The sequence below is a fragment of the Lampris incognitus genome, chromosome 14 (assembly GCF_029633865.1).
Source record: "Lampris incognitus isolate fLamInc1 chromosome 14, fLamInc1.hap2, whole genome shotgun sequence".
Classification (NCBI taxonomy): Eukaryota; Metazoa; Chordata; class Actinopteri; order Lampriformes; family Lampridae; genus Lampris; species Lampris incognitus.
In genome coordinates this window covers 22,626,834-22,650,636 of record NC_079224.1, presented here as the reverse complement: position 1 = coordinate 22,650,636, position 23,803 = coordinate 22,626,834, and the positions used below count along the sequence as shown (strand labels likewise).

Sequence of the window (23,803 nt, the reverse complement as noted above, 5' to 3'; positions counted from 1 at the left end):
ACCCCTAACTTGCATGTCTTTTTGATGGTGGGGGAAACCGGAGCACCCGGAGAAAACCCACTGCAGACACGGGGAGAACATGCAAACTCCACACAGGGGACGACCTGGGATGAACCCCCAAGGTTGGACAACCCCGGGGTTCAAACTCGGTACCTTCATGCTGTGAGGCAACAGCGCTAACCACTGGGCCACCGTGCCGTCTCTGATCATTTCCACAACTGAGAAAATGTGGGACTGGCCTCTGCTTTCATCCGAACTGTCACTGGGATGTTGAGTGAGATTAAGGCTTCGTTAGTGTGACAACTCAGGTCACCATCTGCCCACCGAAACACATCACCTCTGTCGGATCTTCCTCTTCTGCTTGCTCTCATTTTCTCCTTTCAGGAAAGATCTCCTCCTTTCTCACTCTTTTACTCCTATTTTTTTTTCACTAACTTTCCCAACACTTTGCTCCCACAACATCTCTCTGGGGTTAAAAAAAAATCGTATTGTCAGACACTTTGGCTTTTGACCTTGCCATCTTCAGTATTGGTTGTCAGTGATCCAGGCATTGCATCGTATTGTATTTTATTGCATCGTATTGTATTGCCATTGTAGGTTACTCTGGAAGATAGCATCAACTGCATTGAGTTTTTTTTGTTGTTGCAGGGGCTGTCTGGCAGTCAGTTGGTGATGCTGCATGGGACGGTGCAAGCATCCCAAGTGTTTTAGTCCTACATCTTTCACTATATTGGCCCCTAAGCACCTATTGCATGCCTATCTGGAAGAGATTCCTCCTTCAATGGTCTTCCTGAGGTTTCTCCCATTTATTTTCATTTTGACTTTTTTTTCTATGTGGAAGTTCCTCATCCCAGCTGACGGTTTAAGGATAGCTATGTTGATCGCTTGTTGTCCACTGTCGTTTACTGCATCTACCTGTTTTCTACTGTGTGAGTGTAAAGCCCTCTGGGACTCTTAACTGCGGTTCAGTCTATGAAAATAAACTTGACTCGAATATAAAAATAATAAATAACCCCAATAAAAAGGAAAGAATTGGCGTTGTGTCAGCACTGTTAACCCACAGGAGGATGGCCTGGCATCGATCCCACTCCTGCTGTGTGGCATGTCTCTCCAAAGTCGTGTGTGGTAGAATAACTGGGGAATCTAAATTTCCCAAAGGTATGACTGGAAGTGTGAAATGGGCCCTAGGAGGGACGTGGGACCAGTCCACGCTGTCTCCCTCCTTCTCCTTTCCACCCAATGCCCACTAGGTCAATAATAATAATAACAATGGATTATATTTACATAGTGCTTTATCTAGACTCCCAACGCATTTCACATTGAAAGGGTTAACTCACCTCAACCACCACCAATATGTAGCACCCACACGGGTGATGCACAGCAGCCATTTTGCACCAGAACACTCCTCACACATCAGCTTGAGGTGAAGAGGGAGGGAGGAATCACTGAGTCAATTACATGGGGGGGTGATTAGGTGGCCAGATGGAGACAGCCAAGTTGGGAATTTTGCCAGGACACCGGGGAACCCCTACTCTTTGTGATAAGTGGTGTGGGATCTTTTTTTGTGGGATATTTCCCAATTTTTCTCTCTAATTGTATCCGGCCAACTGACTCTGTGCACAACTGTAGTCCAATGACTTCCGGTTTCTACTGCAGCGGTCATACCAGTTTCTTTGCATGCGCTATTGACAGTGGCATATTTCTCGTGCTGCCTGCAAGATTTACCATGGATAAATGTTAACGACATACACAGAATTGTCAACAAACTTTCACCTGCAGCTACTTTATATGTACAACTTGAAACTTTTCCCCCGTTTGCTGGTAGGTGCAGGTGAAAGTTTGTTACAATTCTGTGCATGTCATTGACATCTATCCATGGTAGATATTGCAGGCAAAAATGCCATCAATAGCACACGCCAACAAACAGGACACTGGCATGACCGCTGCAGTAGAAACCGGAAGTGAGTGGACTACAGTTATGCACAGAGCCGATTACCCCACTCTTCCGAGCCGTCCTGGTCGCTGCTCCACTCTCTCTGCCGATCCGGGGAGGGCTGCAGACTACCACATGCTTCCTCTGATACAGGTGGAGACGCCAGCCACTTCTTTTTCACCTGACAATGGGGAGTTTCACCAGGGAGAACACGCTATTCGCCCCCAGTTCCCCTTCCCCCCAAACAAGTGCCCTGACCGACCAAAGGAGGCGTTAGTGCAGCAACCAGGCCACATACCCACAGAGGGCGTCCCGCCCGCAGACACGGCCAATTGTATCTGTAGCGACGCCCGACCAGTCCGGAGGTAACACGGGGATTCGATCTGGCGACCCCCGTGTTGGAAGGCAACGGAATAGACCGCTACGCTTCGCGGACGCCCCGCTCCCCACACTTCGCTGGTGTGCCTTGCAATGCACCATCAACTCAAGACTGACTTTCACGTGGATTACCGGTGAAACATTCAAATTGAATGACACATCTAGTCATTTAGAAAACGCTCTCCTCTTTTCCTTGGCTTTGTCTGAAGTCGTAGAAAACACAATAGATGTTCCGGGTCATGCTGAAGCCTTTATTTAACCCTATCCATCAAATATACAACATGATTTTATTCACGCCACATAAATCATATCTTTATTTAACTGTTTCCTCGATGAGATTACACTTATGTTGGTGTTGCATTTCATTCACATGGCAAATGTGCTGAATGAAGTATGTTCTCTTCCTCTTGCAATAGGTTAAAGTGATGGTGAGCAAAATGAATAAGACCCAGAGCTAAAAACTGTAAAAGTTGTGACAAAGTGGTCGGCATACAGTTACTTTTCAGGAGGGATTACTTCAAGTCTTCTTGTTGACATTTCTTTCTGCTTGCCTCTGATGCTTCAGCTTTAACCGCAACGATTCTAAACACAAAATGAGAGCTTCCAGAATCACTCTATTTCAAATAACAGTGGAGATGACAAGTCATTTTGCAGATTAGACCCATTTATAAAGTTCTGATAAAAGTCATTTTTAAATAAAAAAAAAACGGTCAGACTGGGTTGTGGGTCTTCAGAAAATATATTTGTTTGAGATATAATTACCATCACATATATGTGTTATTAATCAAAATTGTTAGTTACAGATTATATATGGATATGGAGGAGAGAAGAACATTTATTTTGCTTTAAAAAACGTATTGTAAGATGAAAAACTTACCAATCGTCTGTCCCAGTTCGAACAACCTAAAGAGGATCAGATGTTGTGTCAGTGAATATCTGGAGTCCCTACTGCTGCCATCTCGGCCTAATTCATTCAGTATCTGCACAAACTTTTTTTGGGGGGGGGGGACTTGCTAAACCAGAGCTTATTTGGATAGGCTGCATCCCATTAAAAAGCAAAAGGAGATCGATTCTATTCCCCTGTAATTTAGATATTGTTTTAAACAATTAGCATCTACTCGCCTGCAGCATCAGGTCTGTGTTGTCCTCACGTACCTAACGTATCAGCTGCACCCTAACAACTCATATTTTTGTGGTTCAGATCCTTACTGTTATTTCCCATTCTTCAAGCTGCCCAAACACATTTTTTAGGGGGGATTTCCCCCCCTTTTTTCTCCCCAGTTGTATCAAGCCAATTACCCCACTCTTCCTAGCACTCCCATTTGCTGCTCCACCCCCTCTGCCGAGCTGGGGAGGGCTGCAGACTACCACATGCCTCCTTTGATACATGTAAAGTCCCCAGCTGCTTCTTTTCACCTGACAGTGAGGAGTTTCGCCAGGGGGACGTAGCGCATGGGAGGATCACGCTATTCACCCCAGTTCCCCCTCCCCCCTGGACAGGCGCCCCGACCATCCAGAGGAGGCGCTAGTGCAGCGACCAGGACACATACCCACATCCGGCTTCCACCCTGCAGACACAGCCAATTGTGTCTGTCGGGATGCCTGAGCAAGCCGGATGTAACACGGGGATTCGAACTGCCGATCCCTAAACAAACAATTTGGTGGAACCTGTGAGTGTTCAGTAAGTCATGAGATATGGTTGAAGACATCTAATCGGCCAAAGAGTCATGAATCAATGGCAATTAGATATGGTGAAAACCTGTGAGCATCTCAAGCCCCATCAATTATTGTGTAGCGCTGTGTAAGGCGCAGTGTGGTACTTACACCTCTGTGTTCTCTGTACCCCATTTTCGCACTGAATCATAGCATAATAAGGATTACGGGCGTAATCCACCATAATGCATTCCAGATATTTCGCTTCGCCTTCTGTTAAATATACATCTTTATGGGGAGGTTTTACCCCATAGATGCCAGCAGTGTTCACAACACAGAAAGCATCTGCACAAAAGAAAATAAGAAAGAAAGTTAGTATTGCTCTCTGGTCCCTTCTTTGACAAATATGTATGTGCACTTTACAAAGATAAAGTCCTACTGACTTGCTTATAAAGCATACTACCTTGACAAGTGGGAGTCGGTGACCATGACCGATTATTATAACACGTCACTCTTGGTTCGCCGACAAGTTTGTGAAAATTATCACATTGGTATTCCAGGAACATTTTTTGACGTTTCACAACTCCGTATGAAATTGTTGGGATTTGTCCACAATTTACAACTGAAATATAAAGAATGTTTTTCAAAAAATGGCTTCAGGTCACATTTGCTCTGGACATTTTGGGATTCATTTTGGAAACAAGCACGTTATGCTTATTGGTAGTAAATCGTCATTAACTGGTAGTTAATCGTCACATTCTTTAATCTGGATAACTGTACTGAAGTAGTCAAGTTAAATTTATTTGTATAGCCTAAACTCACAAAGATGTCCCAAAAGTCGTCATAATCTCTGCAATATCTGACACTCCCTATTCTTAGACCCCCGACTCTTATGAGGAAAAACTTCACAAGAAAAACATTATCAGAAAAAATGGGAGTAACCTCAGGAAGAGCAAGAGAGGAGGAATCCGTCTTCCAGGATGGACAGACATGCAATAGGTGTTGAATGCACAGAATAGATAAGAGTAACAGACCTGCAATGTACAGCCAGACTGCACACAGAGCGAGGTGATGTAGAGTCACTAGAGGAAGTTTTCTTTTCTTTTTTTAATTGGATCCCCCCCTTTTTTTCTTCTCTCCAATGTCCAATTACCCCAGTCTTTCGAGCCGTCCTGATCTCTGCTCCACCCCCTCTGCCAATCCGGGGAGAGCTGCAGACTACCACTTGCCTCCTCTGATACATGTGGAGTTGCCAGCTGCTTCTTTTCTCCTGACAGTGAGGATTTTCGCCAGGGGGACATAGCGCGTGGGAGGATCACGCCATTCCCCTCAGTTCCCCCTACCCCGTGAACAGGCGCCCCGACCGACCAGAAGAGGCGCTAGTGCAGTGATCAGGACATATACCCACATCCGGCTTCCCACCCGCAGACACGGTCAATTGTGTCTGTAGGGACGCCCGACTAAGCCGGAAGTAACACAGGGATTCGAACCGGCGATCCCCGTGTTGGTAGGCAATGCAATAGACTGCTATGCTACCCAGACATACCAGTGAAAGTTTATTTTCTATTCTCAGCCTGACACTGCAATCCAGATTTTATGTATACCTCCACTGTTCGTTCAGTTAAACCGTTTTTTTCCCCCAAAGGTGCCTCTATTAGAGGCCTGGTCCAAATGTTTATCTAAAATAAGGGGGCGCCAAAATCCTACTCTGCTAATGTACTGTAACTTTGGTCAATTCAACACTGACAGACTGACTATCCAGAGTGGAGTTTGCCCTTAGCTATCCCTAGATTTTGAACTAACCTGCCAGGTAATCTAGCCCAACATCTGCGTTATCCCTAGAATGTGCTACGACTTTTGAAATGAAGTCACATCTACAAAGGAGTACAACGGTTTCCCAGATTCCCCAAACTTCACCCCAGCAAACACTAAATGACATGGACTGACCATAAAATCACATGAGGAGTGTGATGTAAACAGAGAGACAAATCATACAAATTACCTGGTATAATCATGGGCCTCGTCTCATCACGTGAATAAGGATGTACGGGAACATCTGTACAATGCAGATGACATGACAGTAAACAACAGAGGCTTGAGTTAGTGAGAAGCAACTCGCTGCTCCACCCTCTCTGCCAATCCGGGGAGGGCTGCAGACTACCACATGCCTCCTCTGATATATGTGGAGTCGCCAGCTGCTTCTTTTCACCTGGCAGTGAGGCGTTTCGCCAGGGGGGCGTAGCGCATGGGAGAATCACGCTATTCCCCTCAGTTCCCCCTCCCCCCGAACAGGCATCCCGACCGACCATAGGAGGCGCTAGTGCAGCGACCAGGACACATACCCACATCTGGCTTCCCATCTGCAGACATGGCCAATTGTGTCTGCAGGAACGCCCGACCATGCCAGAGGTAACACAGGGATTCGAACTGGCGATCCTCGTGGTGGTACGCAATGGAACAGACTGCTATGCTACCCGGACGTACCAGTGGAAGCTTATTTTATATTCTCAGCCTGACACCGCAATCCAGATTTTATGTATCCCTTCGCCTTTCATTCAGTTAAACAGTTTTTTTTCCTTCAAAGATGCCTCTATTAGAGGCCTGGTCCAAACGTTCATCTAAAATAATGGGGCACAAAAATCCTACTCTGCTAATGTACTGTAAGTTTGGTCAGTTCAGTACTGACAGACGGATCATCCAGAGTGAAATTTGCCCTTAGCTTTCCCTAGATTTTGGGCTAATCTGCCAGGTAAATGTTATGTTTGGATGTGTGTTGTGTAAGCAGTGTATGTATAAGTAAGTAAGCAAAGCACGGAGCACAGTAGTAATGATCAATCGTTTCTTATTCTCTTCTCTTCTCTTCTGACATATGTTACATGCAACAGGGCATTCATAACATTGGAACATATTCCCCCTTTACGTAAAGATAACACTATGCCATTAACAGAACCTAGCATAGCTAGCAATAGAATTCATAATTAAAAATAAGTGCATAACCTTAATCATGCGAAAGTATCATCAGAATTCAATACCATAAAACGTTATCGCTAGGAATGAGAATAGTAATAAAAAGAGGCATACTGCTAACATTCTAAAATATCATTGGTAACTTAGGAATAGAATAATAAAAATGGAGCATCATATCGTTTAACACTAAGCATCAATAGAAATTTGTGGAATGATTCACTGTCAATGCCCAAGCAACAATTAACGTTTTCAAAAGCAACACGAATATGGTTGAAAAAAATATGTAAAAAGTATGTATCAAAAGAATGTATAAAAACGTGAGAGAATGTATAACTGTATAAAAAATATATGAACGTGTATATGAATGGTGTGTGTAGACTAGTAAGCGTAACTGTAATTGAGTGTGTGCTTAAGTCACATAGTCTTGAATCCAAGTAGGCGGTCGTCTGACACGAGCAGGGGTCATGCGAGTGAGTGTTCATGGCTTCAGTATTGTCCTGTTCAGGAACGGACAAGTAGTGACTCGGTAGATCCAGCGATGAGCTTGTGCATGTTTCAGGCAAAGCAAGTGCATGACCTTTAGCTAGATTGGATGCATGCCATTTCTTACCGTCAGCCAATAGGTAAGTGCATGGACCAATTTTCTTTCTAATCTGCAACAGCTGAGTGTATTGTGGGTATGCCTTAGGAACATGTGTAGGCTTTCTTATGCGCACTCTGTCCCCCTCTTTGGAAACAGGCAATCGTGCTCCACGTCTGGAGTCAGTGTAGGCTTTAATTTTTCCCTGGCGAAAGGACACTCTGACGAAGCGCATCGGAGTCCGGGTTCGTCAGTGATGGGGTAAGAACGTTGAGACATGTGCGCATTTTCCTGCCATGTAGTAGCTCGAATGGACACACTCCGGTAGTGGCATGTGGAGTAGCGCATTACACTTGCAGGAGGTCTGTGACTGTAATCGTCCACGGCTTCTCTTGAAGGATAGCGGACTGGATGCATGACTTGAGTACACGGTGAAAGCGTTCAATTGCTCCATTTGCCGCTGGATGGTACACTGAAGTGCGGACATGCGGTATGTCGCAGTCTTTTATGAATGCAGCGAATTCCACGAACAAGAACTGAGATCCGTTATCAGACACGATGGTACGTGGATTACCTAATCTACTAAAGACTGATGCAAGAAAAGCAATGATGTTTGCAGTAGTAGCAGAGGCCGTGAATGCTACTTCAGGCCACTTGAGTGCAAAGCAGCAGTCCCAAGCAGCAGTCTCGAAAGGACAAACCACGCCAATGCCTAGCTTTTCCCATGGCTCTGATGGAAACTGTACGGGTTGTAATGTCGCAGCAGAGGGAGCAGCAGTCTTGTCTGCAGACTGGCACAAAAGGCAACTTTTAATCTGTGTGTTCACCATGCCATCCATACCTGGCCACGAGTAGACTTCGTGGAGGCGTTGTTTAGTTCTCACAATGCCTTAGTGGCCTTTGTGAGCCAGCCCAACCAAGGTGTGATGCAGTGAGACAGGAACGATGAGTCTTAAGCCTCGGAAAATGTAATCGTCTTGCAGTTAGTTCATCACGCAGGCGCAAGTATGGACATAGGACTGTACTTACAGCAGCTGAGGAAGGAGGCCAACCATCCGTGATTTGTGAGCTCTCAGTTCAGGGCAAGAAGCAGAGGCAGCAGCAAACTCATCCAGAGAGACGGCAGACAGGCCAGCAGCAGAAAGCAAAGCTACAAACCCCGGTTCAGCTTCCACACACTCGTCAGTGGCAACAGGCAGAGGCAGGCGGTGTAACTTCTGACGTACAGGTGGAACACTCTCTGAGATCTTCACCTTATGCACAAATTCTTTTTCACAACCCAGCGCAGTCGGAGTCACAGGAGCAGTGGGCATCACAGGTGCAGAGTTCATTGGGGCAGCTGGTAGCCCAGCGGAACCTTTAAAGCACAGGCTCGGGCTATTGATGAGATCCATACTGAGCAGAGCAGTGCCGGATTCAACAATAAAGACTGCAGTTGAACAGGTAGAGTAAGTCCAGGACACAGTCGCAGGCAGACGTCCAAGCATGGGGATAGGAGCACGGGAGTAGGTAATTAACTTTACTGTAGGAGGCTGCAGGCGTTCTCCGTTGAAGTATTTTTCGTAGAGATGTTTCGGCAGAATACTACAGACGGAGGAGCCCTGAATCCACCGTCAGTTTCATAGGCACTGTAGCAGTCGCAGTCTTTCTTATTTTTATTTATTTAGTTCTGATTTTTTCCCCTTTTCTCCCAATTTAGTGGCCAATCGCTCCCTATTCTAATTCAAACACCCATCTTCGTACTGTATGCATTCACCAACTGCATCTCTGCATCTAACCTAATTTTTTTATTGGCTTTTGGAGTTAAAATAAAATAAGTGGGAATGCGACCGACTGAAGCACATCCTCAGCCTTTCCACCTGCCTTCGTAATAACCTTAATTTTACATGAGTTACCAAGGGCTTGGAGTTGTAATTAAAACCAGTGCAGGGACATTCTAACAAAGCCATGTTGAGCTGTAGGCCTATAATGTATTACTCTGACAATGTAATCTGACATTTCAATGTAAATGCAGGGTAGTTGATCCACTAGCCCTTACCAGTACTCCAGATCGTGTATGGTTTTATGGTTTCTCCATGATCTGGAGTCCTTCGATTTATTGCCTTTCTAAACATTTCCTGACAAACAGGTCGGGTCCCATTTGCTTAGACCCGCCTTCCAATTGCCCTACTACTGGTTAACTGACAACCAATGGGAATCCAAAGTGTTTTTCCTTGCCTTGATGTTTACATGTAGAATTTTGTTTCCTAAATATTCATGCCATTATTATTCGTTCTATAGGCAGCTGAGGTTCGAGAGGCTGTAGACCCCAGGATAGTTAGTTTTGTAGAGCAGCTAGCCTTAGAGGCTCCTGGAATACAAGAGACAAGTGAACAAGTATGTCCAAGACCTTTTCAGAGGACAGGGCCTCCATCTACCTCCCCCGACGAAGAGAAGGTTTTATCCCTGCGATAAAGACTTCTACAACATCATCTCCTCAGTCAGGAACAGCCAAAGACACTCTTCTGTTGACCAAGTCAATCTGCAGGTAGCATAGCTGTTGATAGGAGATGTTTTACAGGATTGAAACAACATTGGTTGCTCATGACTTTAGCCTCCATGCCACATAAATGTTTAAGGCTAGATCCCATTAAGTACACTGTAACAATTATAGACTGTCAAGTTTAGGGACTGCTTTGGACAAATACATTCAGGCAGAGGTTTCTAATGGTTAGGGTTAGAGTTTGGTGTTGTGAGATTCAATCGGATCAAGCCTCTCCCCTGAGTTACATAGGCTGTACACTCCACACATCAGGTAGTATTTTTGAATCAGAATAGGAAACACAGCCAATATTCTGCTAATAAGGCATGCTTTTTGGGTGTATTTATAGGGGCTGGTGGATGACTGGAGAACACAGGAGTGTGTCGTAGAATACAGACCGAGCCAAGAGGACGAGAACGGGGCCAAGAGAGAAGGGGAGACCGTTCCGGCAGACAGTTCTGGGGAAAGTTCCTTTCATGGTTCATATTCCGTCTCATGGTTTTTTTTGCTGTGGAGTTTTTTTGTATTCCCTTGATAGTTATTTTTGACTGAGAAATCTACCTTAACATGCACAGTCCAAAGATATTTTTCCTGTTATTTGTATAGTTAACCCGAAAGCAGAGCTCTAAATAAAAACAATTGTGGAACTGTGACTTGGTGTCGGTGTGTTACTTGGATCAGAGTGCTCTCCAGTAACAGTAAATAACTTTTGAAGGGTTTCTCTTCCCATTAAATGATAATGCATTTGAAACGTACAGTTAGTAAGAATAAGAAAATAATGAGACAGAGGGAAAGAAGGTTGTGTGTGGTATTGAAAGCACACCTTAGCTGAACAGCTGTGCTGTCCATGCTACCGTAACGTTAATGGTAACACTAACAGCTGTGCTAACATAAACACCAAACTGGACGATGAACTATGAAGGTAACGTTAGCAATTTCGGAGATGAACCTTACTGTTAACGTTAGCTACCTAACGTTAGCAAAGCTATATACAACTTACTGATAACTGAGGAACGTTAACTAACGTTAACTTACAGTTACACGTATATAAGTTAGCTAGTCTAGCTAACATCATAAAGCATAGCTATACGTTAGCTAGCTAACGTTGGCATAACGTTTAACGTTACAAGCTAACATTACCGCACCAGTTTAATAAGTTACGTTAGCTACAGTACTACAGTGCTAACGCGTTACCGTACCAGTTAAACTATGTCAGAATCATGCATGGAATCATGCTAGGTGAATCTCCAGTTTGTTGTAGCAACCACTGTGGCAACCAGACAGGCACCGGTCGCCTGCGTCACATCCGGCTTCAGACGTCCCCATATTAGACAAACCCGCGCGATGTGCAGACACAGCTTGCGTGGGCGTTGAGCGCTCACAAGCAATGAGCTTAGCTTGCTCAGCAACGGCTTCCATGTGTTACAGCTGTAATGGCTCTTTTGCAACGTTAAGTCTGGTTTTAGGAGCAGTCTCTCGTACGTGGAGTAAATGTGCTTCTAAAGCTTTTACAGCACCTTCCATGGTCCGACCTTGGCCCGGCAGTGTATAGAAGAGTCTCTGGCCCTCAGTCCCCAGGCAGTGTAGAAGTAATGCTTGTTTCCGAGTATCCGGCCAGTCGTCTGTGTTCGTTGCAACCACTTGCAGATAGTTGTGGAACATTTTCAACCATGTGTTGACTGGCAGCAGAGGCTCCCCAGGGCACAGTAAAAAAAGGTTTACAACAAGATGTAACTGCAGCCATCTTCAGTAGAGTAGACTGAACTCGTCGCCGATTTATGTTTGGATAAGCAGCTTGGATAATGGATGGATGGATATGTGTTGTGTAAGCAGTGTATGTATAAGTAAGTTGAGCATGGAGCACAGTAGTAATGAGCAAGCCTTTCTTATTCTCCTCTTCTCTTCTGACTTATGTTACACACAACAGGACATTCATAACATTAAAGCCACCTACTGGTGTATGTATAGAACACAACAGCAAACTAGCCCAAAATCTGTGTTATCCCTAGAATGTGCTAAGACTTTTGAAATGAAGTCACATCTACAAAAGAGTACAACAGATTCCCAAATTCCCCAACCTTCACCGCAGCAAGCACTAAATGACATGGACTGACCATAAAATCACGAGGGGTGTGATGTAAACAGACAAATCATACAAATTACCTGGTATAACCATGGGCCTCGTCTCATCACGTGAATGAGGATGTATGGGAACATCTGTACAATGCAGATGACATGACAGTAAACAACAGAGGCTTGAGTTAGTGAGAAGCAGATCAAAGAAAATTTGGAAAGCCTTTATCAACATGGCTTCACTCAACAATGAGGAGGATCATCATGACTTTTAATCTCACAGAATGACTCTAAAATTAAAAGAAAAAAAACTTTCACCCTCATGCATCAGCCTCACACCAAATCAAAGTGAATAGCATTACCCCTATCTCCACCCACAGGTTGTGTCTCAGTACCAGAAGATGTACCTATAAGGCCACTATCAGAGCCTGGTCTGTGTGTCCCAGGTGTATCAACACCAGGTCTGTTTCCTCTTTCTGAAGAATAAAACATGACACGAATAATCAATCATCCAGTTAACCAACCGATAAATTGGTCAATTGCTCTATAGATGGAATGGCTCTAAAACAAAATAAATAAAACCCTTTTATCATCCTGCATAAGTCTCATACCAATCAAAGTGAATAACATTACCTCTATCTCCACCTACAGGTTGTGTCTCAGTACCAGAAGATGTATCTATAAGTCCGCTATCAGAACCTGGTCCATGTGCCCCAGATGTATCAACATCAGGTCTGCTTTTTCTCTCTGAAAAATAAAGAATGACATGAATAATCAATTATCCAGTTAAACAACTGATAAATTGATCAGTCACTCAATAAAAAGATAGAGTGGTATGCACACAAATGGCAGGACACATGATTTGAACACATATTTAAATGTATCAACGGATAACTAAATTCACTTTTTTGATGATAAAAGAACAATGTTGAACTGTCTGTTTCAGCCTGCTTCAGGTCTGAAAACTTCAATTAACCATAATGTAACCCAGCCAGAAATAATGGGTTGAAGACAAAGAAACGTATTTAAAAACTATATAAGTTATAAATATTAATTTGTTTTAAGTTCATGTTTTATTTTATTTCATATTGTAGTTATGATTTATTACTTCGTTAAAATCGGTTACGTCTATCGGCTCCATTCTTACCTGCCTCGATTGATCGAGTCTAGGATAGAGGGCGTGTCTGTGTGAATAGAGAAGGGAGGGGCAGCGACACATGAGACGAGCGCGTGGACGCTGCGAGAAGCTTATCAAGCCATAATTGCTTCGCAACGTGATCTTGCACGAGCCACGGGCTGTGAAGAGTGCCGTTTTAACGAGGTTATCGCATCCCACGTGTCTTGGTCAGGTGTTTTTTTGTTATGATCGGAATCCTGAGAAGTCATTTGAGAGCTGATAGATGGCGAGCCACCAGAGTAGCAGTAAGAAGCGGATCTGAACCTCGGCAGGACAACTCTACTTACCATCCAGTGTGGCAAGTTGTGCCAGTCACCGAGACTGGTATCCTTTGAACAAAACCCCAGAGTGCACTCTGACAATTAACTCTGACTAGTCATTGACTCACTGAAGTGTAGAAAATCACACTTCAGGACTATTTCTTTATTTTAGGGGCCCAGTTTATTATTTTCATTGAATTGTAAATTGTATTTGTATTTTCCAGCACACTAAAGGTGCAGTTCAGATTAATATGTGTGTGTGTGTGTGTGTGTGTGTGGTTATTACACTCTGCCCTTAGCTCCTCCCGAACCTAAAGCATTGCGCATTCCGAGGGGGGGTTACAATAACATTTGAGTATATTTGCTGCATACACAATCAAAACATATTCAAACAGCATGGGAATAAGATTTAATACAAGTTCGAAGGCTAATTTAGCGAAGGGCTTAGAAGGTGTACACCTGTACCACTGTAAACAACAGTAACAGTGTCGCCAAATTGGTATTTATTTATGGGGGAAAAAAATCATCAGATAGTCAATTTCTAAACTGGTCTGTTTCTCAAGCTCTAAAACACAGAAGATACTGTCAGTGAAAGTCTCATAATTTTACTAACCAGACATAACTTTAGTACTCTCCACTCCATAATTTGTTTTTATTTAGTGTTGAGATATTTGTAAGGTAAAGGAAGGTGGTTCTTTAGCAAAGTTTTTGATTTTGGAATAAAATGTATTCCTTGGTAGTAGAAAAAAGCCTAAGATGTTGTGTGTTTAATTTAATTAGTTGTCTAATTCCACCCTTCGATAAGAAGTCTTATTCATGTATCACATATCATTATCCACTTACCGCATGGTTTGGCTTCGGTCCAGGTACCAGATTCACATTGGATGACATATGTGGCTTCTCCTCCTTCTAAAGCATATCCATCTTCACATCCATAAAACACACGAGAATATTCACCAAACAGGTCCTGGTATTCCTGAAGGATTACTGCATGGGCTATTTTGGTGGGCGCATGGCATGCATTTTCCTCCCCTGTAAAACATCAAATGGATCATGCTATGATAGGAGTTGCAATGATGAGGGGCTGTGGTTTTTGAAATTTACAAAATTCGTAACTGTGATCATGAAACTTTGCTGTTCACTTGAAAATCTAAACATCAACAGCTATTTTATTAACCACAGAGCAAATATGGAACAAATTTAAAAAGAGGTGTCATAGAAAACTGCATGTTCTTGTCTTTGTTAAATCAGGACCACTGAGAACATAAATGTTATAACAATCTTATAAATCTGGACATTTTTATAACTTATTGGAGTAAAACAGACTTACTGTCACAGTCTAGAACTGGTGTCCACTTTGCGTTTATGCATTCAGCAGTGTCAGCCCCGTTTTTGGCTTCATATCCTTTATCACATATAATTCTAACTTGCTGGTTTCTCAACCTTCCAGGTATTTCCGTTAATTTTGCATTGAGGATATTTAGCGGCAGGCAGTCATTTTCATCTAGGTAAAAAGGAAATAGATGATGAAACCTCACAATATTGTAGCGAATTCGGGGGACAACGCAACCACAGGAACTGCCGCGGCCGTGAAGTGAACCCATATCGCCCGCACCGCAGGAGACATCGCTAACCGCTCGACTAAAGGGTCAGACACACCACCCAGCGTGTCTTTTTATCCATGCACGTTACACTACCCCCCTCCTTCGGGAAGCGTGTCCCTGCGCTTAAGCATATCAGCTACTTCACGCCTCAGGGTGCATACGCTTCCGATGGCCTTACGGTCGCTCCATCACACTTCTGACACCAATGTCACAAATACGAACACACCAATATCAAACAGAGCCACTATTAGTGTTATTCAAAGAAGGTTGAATCAGTTCATCTGGATACATTTATTGACAGACACGTTTCATCTTCACTCTAAACTAACTGCAGGTATCCTCATCCTTATAATCAATACAGTACAATACAGTTGCAAACTAAAACCAACGACGAGTTTTATATGCAAATATGTGTGTGACCTTTAACTAGAGTTTCATAGGCCATGTGTACTATTCACAGAGGATTAGAGAATGTTGCAATCACAGCACTGTAAAATGGCAACAGATGTATCCCCCCCCCATTGTAATGTTATTGTGTGTAATACAAAGAGGCAGACAACTTATTAAACAAATGTGGAACTTTACTGGAGAAGCCCAGGTTTAATGCGTACAGCCATACTGTGAACTACTGTCTGACCAACTGATTTCGCGGGTTCTACCTCATGTAATGTATGACTGCACATGACGGCAATATGTCACTGTCGTAAATATTAATCAGTCCAGCTGTCAGGTCAAGCTTGGAGAAGACTGTTGCTCCGTTCAGCTTGTGGATCACGTTGTCCATGGTGGGGGTGATGTGACATTCCTGCTGGATGGCAGGGTTGGCTTGTCTCATGTCGACACATACTCTCACCTTGTCTGGATCTTTTGGCTTGGGTGGTGTGAGGATGGGTGAGACCCATGGCGTAGGGCCTGTGACTGTTTCAATGACGTCATCATCTTCAGCTTTTTCAATTCCTCTTCAACTTTCTGTCGGATGTGAAACAGCACTCGCTTGTGTGGCTGACAGGTCGGCTGAATGTCGGTGTTGATGTGCGGCATAACTTGAAAGTCTTTTAACTTGCCAACGCCTTGAAACAGCTCTGGGTAGCTGTCTACTAATTCATCTGCTACTGTTCGGCTGCTTGGGGAGGTCACACTGTTCACGGGTTGACAAGGCCTAACTCCTCAGCTGTTTTCTTGCCTAGCGGAGAGCAGCTGTCAACCAGTCATCACAGAATTTGGCTTTAGTCTTTTTATCTCCTGCTTCTGTGTTGCGTGTGAATGCACCAGCTATGGGCAGTGGTTTAGTGCAGCCATAAGGGAATATCCTGATGTCAGCTGGGGTGAGTTGTGGGCATGGTCTCAGTGTACTGAGCACCTTTTCACTAATAATGTTCACTGCAGCCCCTGAGTCGATCAGTGGTGAAATCCTAACATCATTCAGTTTAATGTATGTCTGTGGCTGCATAGCATTGTTGCTGCCACTGGCTGCAAACACATATGCAGACCTGCCAACATGTACGCATTTCTCGTACTTGGCACGCATTTTGACCCTTAAGTACGCTTGTACGATTCACTGCTCTCCAGGTACGCATTTTGTTGCATCTCGCATTTCGCCGGTGTCAGTTTCTATGCATTCCATGAAGTTGATTCTGCCACTGAGCCACAGCAATCTATGTAAGTGGAGTGAAAAGCTTTCGGCCAATCAGAGCGCAGTATTTGAACCCACTCACCCACCTGCCCCTCCTAGCAAATTCTTCGCGCGTTCAGTTCAATTCAGTGCCTCTGCCTGAAGCAAGATCCCTCTTCGGCCGCTTGCTCATCACTGCTATTCGCCTGCATCCCTGTTTCTCACCATTCTAGGTCAGTGGTTCTCACCAATGCAAACAGCATTGAAAAGATAATAAGTTACCGTTCATCTATATGATGTCGTGTGTGTGTTGCAAATAGTAGGCTAACCGTCACGTTTCCCCGAATCCATTAGCCCACAGACAAAAACTGTAGGCTTGTGGCCATGGAGGAGGAGGAGTTTCGGCTCTTCCAGTCCACCACCTTGAACGATGGTATTCTGACCAAAAGGGCTGATGACACTTGGACAGAACTAGGTTTGATGGAGTCAGGAGGGAGGAAACATTTTGAAAACCTCTCCGCTGTAATGCTTGGTGTGTGTTCGATTTTTCACAGTAACGCAGACTGTGAAAGGATTTTCAGCTTGGTCACTAAAAATAAAACACAATGTCGTGCTAGTCTGAGCACAGAGATGCTCAGTTCTCTGGTGACACGGAAAGTCACGATTGCCTCCAAAGGCATCACGTGTTACAAAGAGACTTTTAGTGACGCAGTACTTAAAATAGCCAAATCTGCAACCTTCAACAAGTTGCACTAGTTTCACTATGCATGGAAAATTTAAATCTTTTTCGTTGTTTGTTTTAGCAAACTGATTTTGATATTGATTACTGCTGGTTTTGCACATTTATTTAATGTTTTGATTTATTTACAAAGAATGTCCTCAGTTTCCATGGGCTATGCCTCCTGTGCAACACTTGTACGGCTGTTCTGACAATAAATCTCGATTGGTGAAAGTATATTATGTGTATATTATGTATTATGGTGTTAGGTATCTCAGTGGTGGTGGGTGAGCAACGGTGGAGCGTACATTGGTGGTGGGCTATCAGGTGCGCCCACGCGGGGGTGGGGGGGAGCGTACATTGGTGGTGGGCTGTCAGGTGCGCACGCGCGGGGGGGGTGGTTGGTGTTGGGGGGTAGTACTCATAAAATTTCTTCAAGGTTGGCAGGTCTCCATAAGCCTCGTCACTGCTAGATGAATCTTGTGTGTTAACAATGTTGTTGTGCTGTTAATGTTATACACTTTCTTGTGCATTTTGAATTGCTTACTGTCTCTGGGTTTCATGTCAAACTCTTTTCCAGGTTGCTTTTGCTTTGACCTGCACTGCTTCGCGAAGTGATTCAGCTTGCCGCATGCTTTACAGTCTTCCCTTTTGCTGGGCATTCTCCACCGTGACGGTATTTTCCACCACAATTCTGGCACTGGTTGTTGGGCTTGGCTCTCCCGGCGCATTGGCTGGTAGCTGGTCACCTCTTCTTTTAATTAATTTTATTTCTGATTTTTCCCTTTTTTCTCCCAATTTAGTGGCCAATTGATCCCTATTTTAATTCAAACACCCACCCTCGTATTGCATGCGTTCGCCAACTGCATCTCTCCGGCCGGCAGTCTCGAAGGAGACGCCTCCCCACTTTCGTGACAAGGCGAATCCAAGCCGAACCACTGTTTTTCCGACACACACAGAGATGCATTAGCATGACGAACACAAGCCGACTCCGCCCCCCTCCCGAAGACAGCGTTGCCAATGATTGCTGCTTCATCGAGTCCGGCCATAGTCGGATCTGACGAGACCGGGGCGCGAACCCCAGTCCCCAGTGGGCAACTGCATCGACACCAAGCCGATGCTTAGACCGCTACGCCACCGCGGACCCTGACTGGTCACCTCTTCTGAAGCACTGCGTTCACTGACGCAGCTAAACTCTGCTCCATGCCTGCTGCCTGCTGCTCGGACAGTTCCAGCGATCTCCCTGTAATCTAGGAGTTCATCCAGGCTGCTATCAGGCTCCTTAAGCACTCGTCTGCATAGCCTTGTTGAAGAGCAGCTTTGAATCAGTTGCGCTTTAATCTCCTTGTCAACGTCGTTAAACTCACAATTCTTCGCTAGCATACCTAGCCTTGTACATTATGTGTCTAAATTTTCACTGGCAGTTGCACTGCCTTTCTAAACATGTACACTTGGTATTGATTGCACATTCTGTTTAGGCGCGAAGTACTTTCCTAGCTTCTGCTTTACCTCAGCAAACTTGTCTGCTTCTGCTGCTAGCATGTCATAAATGTCATGCATGCGCTCCCCTGCTAAGTGTAGCAGCAATGCTTTTTGCCTTGCATCACCTGTAAAGTTCATGGCAGTAGTACATTTGGGTGCAGTAGTTAGCGCTGTTGCCTCACAGCAAGAACGTCCTAGGTTTGAACCCCGGGGTTGTTCAACCTTGGGGCGGTCATCCCAGGTCCTTTCTGTGTGGAGTTTGCATGTTCCCCCCGCGTCTGCGTGGGTTCTGTCCGGGTACTCCGGTTTCTTCCACCATCAAAAAGACAAGCATGTTAGGGTTAATACTCCTGTCTGTGCCTCTGACCGAGGCAAGATGAACTGGAGTTGGTCCCTGGGCGCTGCATGGCAGCTGCCCGCTGCTCCTAGCTACACAGCTAGGATGGGTTAAATGCAGTGGAAGAATTAAGAAGTAATAAAATAAAACAAATAAATAAAATAATTTTAAAACCTCTGCACCCATTTGGCCCAGCGTGGTCCTACTGAGCTTGGATCCGTTTTTGTGTCGAAAGCTGGCAAAGTGACGGTGTTTGCGAGTGACATTTTGAATTCAGTCTTTTGCTAGCCACTCATTCAGTGTCTTGTGTTAGCCACTCGTGGTTGTCTGCTGGTTAGCTTAGCACTTCGTTTTTGTTCAGTTTATTTTCCCTCTCTTTTTCTTTACTTGCGTGCAGTGTGTCATTCTTCGTCATTTTGTCCTCGTCGCCAATGTGATGTTCTCGTGTATAATACAAATAGGCAGACAACTTATTAAACAAACACGGAACTTTACTGGAGAAGTTCAGGTTCAATGCATACAGCCGTACTGTGAACTACAGTCTGACTAACTGATTTCACGGGTTCTGCCTCACGTAATGCATGACTGCACATGTTGGCAATACGTCACTGTCGTAAATATTAATCACTGTAATGTTGTACATTTCCGTATACATTACATTATACCCAAGGCCTTTGAAACTCTAATTAAAGACCACACCCATATTTGCATGAGAAACTGGTCGTTGGTTTCAGTCTTTGGTTGTACTGTATTGTTTATAAGGGGTGGGGGTACCTGCAGTCAGTTTAGACTGAAGATGTCACTTAGTTGACTGATGAAACGCATCTGTCAATAAATGTTGTATCCAGATGAACTGATTCAACTTTCTTTGATTTTGTTACCTGGATTACTGAGCATGCATCAAGACATATTAATATATTAATGTTATTATTTGCAACTGTGTTTATGCTGCTATGCTAACATCACAAAGAACCAAGACCAGCCAACCTGCTATTTTTTTAACCTTCACATGTTTTTTTCTCTTTTTGGGGGAAGGGGAGGATTTTCCCACTTTTTCTCCCCAGTTGTATCTGGCCAATTACCCAACTCTTCTGCACCATCCCGGTTGCTGCTCCACCACCTTTGCCCATCTGGGGAGGGCTGCAGACTACCACATGCCTCCTCTGATACATGTGGAGTAGCTAGATGCTTCTTTTCACCTAACAGTGAGGAGTTTCGCCAGGGGGACATAGCGCGTGGGAGGATCACGCTATTCCCCCCAGTTCCCCCTTCCCCCTGAACAGGCACCCCAACCGACCAGAGGAGGTGCTAGTGCAGTGACCAGGACACATACCCACATCCGGCTTCCCACCCGCAGACACGGCCGATTGTATTTGCAGGGATGCCCGACCAAGGCGGAGGCAACACGGGGATTCAAACCGGCAATCCTCATGTTGGTAGGCAACAGAATAAGACCACTATGCTACCCGGATGCTTAACCTTCACAAGTTTTTAATCTGTAAATGTCAGCAAACTCACTATAATGGCATAGGTTTTGGTTACTCTTTAAACCTATCTATCTAGGTATCTATCTATTTATCTATCTATGTTTATATCTATGGTTAACGTTATGAGCATATTTGGACACAAACTTGCAGTTTATCACAAATCTGTTTTCAGGATCGCCTTCAAAGTAATATAAAAGAAATGAAAGAAACACATAAAAGGTCACAGTTTAAATGGACAGTTCACCCCAAAATGAATAATGCATATTTTTCCTCTTACCTATACTGCTATTTATCTATCTAGATCGTTTTGGTGAGAGTTGCCAAGTTTTGGAGATATCGGCCATAGAGATGTCTGCCTTCTCTTGAATATAATGAAAGTGGATGATGGCACTCAGCTTGTGTTGATCAAAGCGCCAAAAAAAAAATAAAAATAATAATAATTTGAAAAACTCAACAGCAATGTCTCTTTCCAGAAATCATGACCTGGTTGCTCAAGATAATCCACAGACCTTTTTTTTATTATTCATTTCTGATTTTCCCCTTTTTTCTCCCAATTTATTGGCCAATTGATCCCTATTCTAGACCAAACACCCACCCTCGTACTGTATGCATTCGCCAACTGCATCTCTCCGAACGGCAGTGTCGAAGGAACTGCCTCGCCACCTCCGTGACAAGGCAAACCAAGCCAACACCTGTTTTCCCGGCACACACAAAGATGTATATCATGTGACGAATACAAGCTGACTCCTTCCCCCTCCCGAAGCAGCATTTGCCAATGTTGCTGCTTCAATGACTGCGGCCATAGTTGGATCTGGCGAGACCGAGGCGCAAAACCCGGTTCCCGGTGGGCAACTACATCGACACAAAGCCGATGCTTAGACCGCTGCACCACCGCGGAGATAATGCACAGACCTTGTTGTGAGCAGTTTCATGTAGGAACTATTTTGTTAGATTGAACTTCACCTACATGAAACTCATCACAAGGCCTGTGGATTATCTTGAGTAACCGCATGCCACCTAATGACAGCTGGGGTAGGCTCCAGCATCCCCACGACCCCGAGAAAGGATAAGCAGTTTGGATAATGAATGAATGAACCGGGTCATTATTTTTGGAAAGACAATGCATTTTTTTCCTTTTTTGGTGCTTTGAGCAACACAAGCCAAGTGCCATCCAGTTCCATTATATTTGAGAAAATGCAGCCATCTCTACAGCCGATATCTCCAAAATTCGGCAAGTCACCCCAAAATGATCTAGATGGAGAAACAGCAGTACAGGTAAGAGGAAAAACATATGTTTTTGATTTTGGGGTGAACTGTCCTTTTAAGAATGCAAGACATATCTGTGTCCTTTGACATAATTTGCATAAGACAGAGTATATGTTATTAGTTTACTTACCTACACACTGTGGCTCATGTGACCATTCGCCATTTTGACATTTGATTGTGGCCCACCACCCTTCCACCGCTGGTTTAAGTCCTTTATCGCAGGCATATGTGATCTGTGATTCATTTTTATAATTCACTTGGTGGGGGACAAAGTAACCACCTTTCAGTGTGGGTGGATTACATGGCCCTGTCCCGTCGTGCGCTGAAAAATAACAATGAGAAAGCAAAAACTAAGCTTTTTCTTTAAGCTAAAGGGCAGGATTTGATCACATAACAATTCAGCTCACTCACCGTTTACTGCCTCAGGAAAGGGAAGCAGCAGAACCAAACCAAGATATCTGAGGAACATCTCAGTCGCAGTTTAGTCAATCTACAGAGAAGCACAAGTTTGTTTATTTTTTTTCCAGATCAAACCTGTTAATCATTGTCAAGGGCATTTCTCCACAATGGTTGAGAAAGATGTGGAGGAATAAACAATCCTACTGACGGGAAACTGTTTCTCCACAGTGAACAAACAGATGAAACACACGTACATACACACATACACACCCACACACAAATCCACACAAACACACATATACTCAAATGTATTTACAAATGCAAAGTTATTTCTGAATAAGTAGAACATCTTAAAAATACTCACATTTACTTGGTCAATTCAACAATTTGAATTACTCAGAAATTATTTTTTCTGATCATAAGTCAATTCAATTTTACTTGTATAGCCCAATATCACAATTACAAATTTGCCTCAAGGGGCTTTACAGCAACACAACATCCTGTCCTTAGACCCTCGCATTAGATTAAGGAACAATTCCCTAAAAAAAAAAAGAAACCCTTTAACAGGGAGAAAAAAATAGGAAGAAACCTCAGGGAGAGCAACAGAGGAGGGATGTCTCTCCCAAGATGGACAACATGCAATGGATGTTGTGTTTACACCATTTAAAGAATACAAACAACATTAAAAGATGATAACAGATTTATAATGGGATCATAACACCCTTGTGTTGCGGCATACCGTACGTCAATGTTATTGTTGTGAATTTAAAGTTTTAGGCAAGGCGATGTTTTTATGTTATATGCTTCATTACAAAAAGCCCTGAGACACACGCAGCTAAAGCTTAAACCCAGACTTAAAAAAATATGAATAAAGTTGCAAAGGTTAATCCCATCTTTGTGAACCAGACAAATGCCCTCTATTCAATAATGATAATTGAATTTATCACTATCAAATAACTATATTGAATTATAGATGCACCATCAAGCATACTCACCCTCTCTGGCAAAAAGCTCTTTAACTTACAAACTGAAGGACAGCTGTTGGGACTTCAGATCGTTCACAATGATTTTGTGCACCGCTGGGATCAGAGTTCAGGATGTTGAAATATTGATCAGCACAGACAGGCTCTAGGAGTTAAAATTTAACCCAGTGGCAGGGATGACAGTGGGTCCACCATTTACTAAAGATGATGTCGTTAGATAAAATAATGGATAACCACAATATAAAGGAAAGAAGTGGCTTTTTGTCAGCACTGTTAACCCACAGGAGGATGGCCTAGCATCAATCCCAATCCTGCTGTTATCCACTACTATAAAATCAGGCAAATCACCTAATCCCTTCAGCTCCTGGATATT

At 43.8% G+C, this 23,803-nt stretch overlaps 1 protein-coding gene across 1 annotated transcript; it reads right to left on the bottom strand.

Annotated features, from left to right (window-relative positions):
* Positions 1–2,548: 2,548 nt before the first annotated feature.
* On the bottom strand, positions 2,549–23,459 carry LOC130124088 (complement factor H-like). Its single transcript, XM_056293482.1, has 13 exons — positions 23,443–23,459; positions 22,460–22,538; positions 22,179–22,370; positions 14,873–15,046; positions 14,386–14,574; positions 12,739–12,852; positions 12,468–12,581; positions 12,196–12,249; positions 5,967–6,020; positions 4,428–4,586; positions 4,136–4,309; positions 3,189–3,214; positions 2,549–2,893 (listed from the first exon to the last, which is right to left on the bottom strand). The coding sequence occupies exons 2-13, from the start codon at positions 22,515–22,517 to the stop codon at positions 2,879–2,881; spliced, it is 1,323 nt and encodes a 440-aa protein (XP_056149457.1). The 5' UTR covers positions 22,518–22,538; positions 23,443–23,459; the 3' UTR covers positions 2,549–2,878.
* Positions 23,460–23,803: the final 344 nt, after the last annotated feature.

Coding starts and splice junctions, on each gene's coding strand:
- LOC130124088 (XM_056293482.1), bottom strand. CDS start 22,517: ATGTTCCTCAGATATCTTGGTTTGGTTCTGCTGCTTCCCTTTCCTGAG. Junction 14,575..14,872: donor ACCAGTTCTAGACTGTGACA/GTAAGTCTGTTT, acceptor GATGTTTTACAG/GGGAGGAAAATGCATGCCAT. Junction 6,021..12,195: donor GAGGCCCATGGTTATACCAG/GTAATTTGTATG, acceptor TGCATTGTACAG/ATGTTCCCGTACATCCTTAT.